Below are 3,046 nucleotides of genomic sequence, written 5' to 3'. Positions count from 1 at the left end.
GAGAATGAGTTAAAAAAAGAACAATTTATAAGAAATTCTTTACCAGACTGAAAAGCAGTGACAGAAAGCTTCAATGACAGGACAATCACATGGCAATTTGGTGACAATTCCTACAACTAAGTAGAACTACTAATTAGAATTGATACACAGGGACCCATTCTACCAGTCTTGTCCAGGTTAAAAATTACAAACTTCTGTGCCCTGAGGCATAGAAAAAGGCAAGATAAACAGAACAGGATTTTCAGAACATCTATTGGTACACTTCAGAAGGAAAATAGCCTAAGGAGAAAATAACTTAATAAATAAGCTGGAACAATTACATATGAAGATAACTAGATTGCTGCAACAAGTGCAAAAATATCCTGAAACACAGCCACTGACTTGTGCAGCACTGCTCACACACCAAAGAGAGAGGAGAATTGGGTGGAACAAAAATAATTGCAGACCACTTTTTGCTTGTCAAACATAAAAACCAGGATTTGAATTTTTCCCCCATGTCTTCATAGAGCACAAATAAGTCTTTGTTCGTTGGTTGGTGGTATGGAGATCACAATTCATACACTGATTCACTGAGGAATAATTTGGGTGGTAACCTGGCAAAATCTATTAGCACACAATAAGTATTTTGGTGTCTTTTCCCCCCGATAGAATACATAAATACTACTTTAGACAATATTCCCTCCAGAGTGTAAAGTCTTAAATAATGTTAACATACCTTATATTATCCTTTTTCCAGGTTTGATTTGATGTGATTAGCTTATATATTCACGGTTGCCATAATAATTTTATGTGATATTGTCAACTTTTCTGTTTAATAGTGGGAAGACGAGAATGTTTGAAGTCATATCAGAAACTCTGGAGCACGACTTTCCTTCCTGGTTTGGGAAGGTCTTTGGTTATGCCTCTAACCCTGGAATAATCCTACCCTTTATATTGCTGATGGTGTATGTACAGAATATTAACTCAATGCTTGCTGTATCTAAGGTCTGATAAGTTTCTTTCACTCTGAGTCATCACTGCCTGAATATTTAAGAAATGCAGCACTAATTGTGCAGTGATGAGAGACTTGAACAATTCATGAGTCTCTTCTTTGAACATACTTAATGTGCATTTGCAGAAAGGCTGATATCTCTTTTTTGTTCAATGGCTTTCTTTTTTCTTTAATTATACTTTTAAAAATGTTGTTCCCGCCACAAAAGATAGAAAACTATTAAAATGCAAAAGGTACACAGGGAATTTGTAATGCTGTGACATTGATCATCTTGTCCAGAATGCAAAACAGCACATTATAAATCCTTAGCAAGTTCAATAGAAACATGAACATCATGGAGCAGAGTTATTCTCAGTGACTGTCAGTGAACCTAATCTTCAGTGTCTTTAATTGATAAAGACTGTACTCTATATTATTGGGACAGACATGTGAAACAAGGCTAGTAGAGGTTTTTGTGAGTAAGTCAGTAATTGGTAAAGAAAAATGGCCCTGGAATATTTGCTCTTGGAGATTTTATTGAGACCTATTTTATCATGGCATTTTAACTTGCTTGATAGGGTTATTATATCGGGTATTTAGCATACTGCTGAACTGAAATTTAATTCTATACAAAAACACGCTGGGATTTAACTTTGCATTGCAAATAAATGTAGACATTACAGAACACAATATAAATTACAAAAGGATTTTATATGTGCAATATAAAATATTGAGATGAAATTTTGCCAAGGTTCACTTGATGCCGTATTCTATTTTAACCCTTAGCTGTAAAGGGTAAGGACACTAAAAATAAACAGAAGAAAAAAAAGAAAGAGGAAAAATAAAAGGCAAAATCGGGCAAGGCAGAGGAAACAGCATGTGCTGATTATTTATTTACTGCTTATGTCAATTAAAGACTTCATAGCAGATGTTTTCTTATTAAGTCAGAATAGTGAAAACTACTAATTTCATAAAGTTGTCACAATAGTAATTCCATACGCTGAAAAATGAAAATATTATGTTTTGTCTTAGTAGAAGAAGGATAATAGTAGAAGAAGGATTACTGGGAAAAAAAACGAATGTGATTTTGGTTGTTTTCTTGACAGTATTTCAGATTGTTTACTATATTTGTTCAGGAACTTTCATAAATATGATTTACTCATTTTTAAGGCATGTCATGAGACTTGGTTAACTTTTGTAAGTTATTCTATAGAAGTAATTTCAGAGTTAAGCACTACTTAATGAAACATATTTCTTAAATACTATAAGACTGAATGTAGAATATTAATGGATAGAATAATTTCTTTCATTTTCCCCCTGGAATAACAGTGCCTTCTGAAGAAGGAATAATGTAAGGAAGCACATTGTTCATTATAGTTCAAAATACTAGCACTGATTAAGGACAATAAATGAGAAAAAGATACAGGCCTTATATTATCACAACTGTAATGGTTGCTAAAGGAATGTTCTGAGTCTTTGTAATTAAATCATTGTCTAACAGGAAACTACTATTTTTTTAAATTTAGCCTGAGCCTTTATTATCTCAACGCAACATCCAAATCCTACAAGGAAGCGAACTTGGAACTTAAAAAGAAGTTACAAAGTGTAAGAATAGAGAATTACTGATTTTTTGTATTTTACTAAATATTAGAGAGACTATTGGGGGTCACTGAAAAATGCCATCTCTCTTCCTATCATTAGCAAGCAGAAGAAAATAAAAGAAGAAATAAACAAAAGGCACAAAAATCAAATGAGCAAGAGGAAAATCCATTTGAGACAGAACCACCACCGGCAAAGCCTAAAGGAAACAAGCAAGATGAGTCCACTACAAATGCAGGTAAGAATTGGTCTGAATGTCTCACGATGAGTAATTCATGCTTGTGTGATCTAATCTCCTTCGCAATCACCTTCACAATACCGAATCACAAGTATTAGTCTATTTCTTTCTTTGGCTTTTTAAAGAAATATTGCAACATAATTTCATGCCTAGCAACTCTAAAGTAAAAAGCTAAACTATATTGAAGTGAAAGTCATAACCGTCCTGAAAAAAGCCTGGTCTAAATGTCAGTGATCCTT

At 33.5% G+C, this 3,046-nt stretch overlaps 1 protein-coding gene across 1 annotated transcript in view; it reads left to right on the top strand.

Annotated features, from left to right (window-relative positions):
• The window catches only part of TMC1 (transmembrane channel like 1), a 64,552-nt gene extending 61,852 nt beyond the window's left edge, over positions 1-2,700 (top strand). Inside the window, 3 exon segments of the mRNA XM_005423442.1 lie at positions 819-944; positions 2,497-2,573; positions 2,672-2,700. Of these exon segments, the coding sequence (XP_005423499.1) occupies positions 819-944; positions 2,497-2,573; positions 2,672-2,700 (232 nt within the window).
• The last annotated feature ends 346 nt before the right edge of the window (positions 2,701-3,046 follow it).

Source organism: Geospiza fortis, unplaced genomic scaffold (genome assembly GCF_000277835.1).
Source record: "Geospiza fortis unplaced genomic scaffold, GeoFor_1.0 scaffold279, whole genome shotgun sequence".
NCBI classification, from domain to species: Eukaryota; Metazoa; Chordata; class Aves; order Passeriformes; family Thraupidae; genus Geospiza; species Geospiza fortis.
This window is presented reverse-complemented; position numbering and strand designations above follow the sequence as displayed.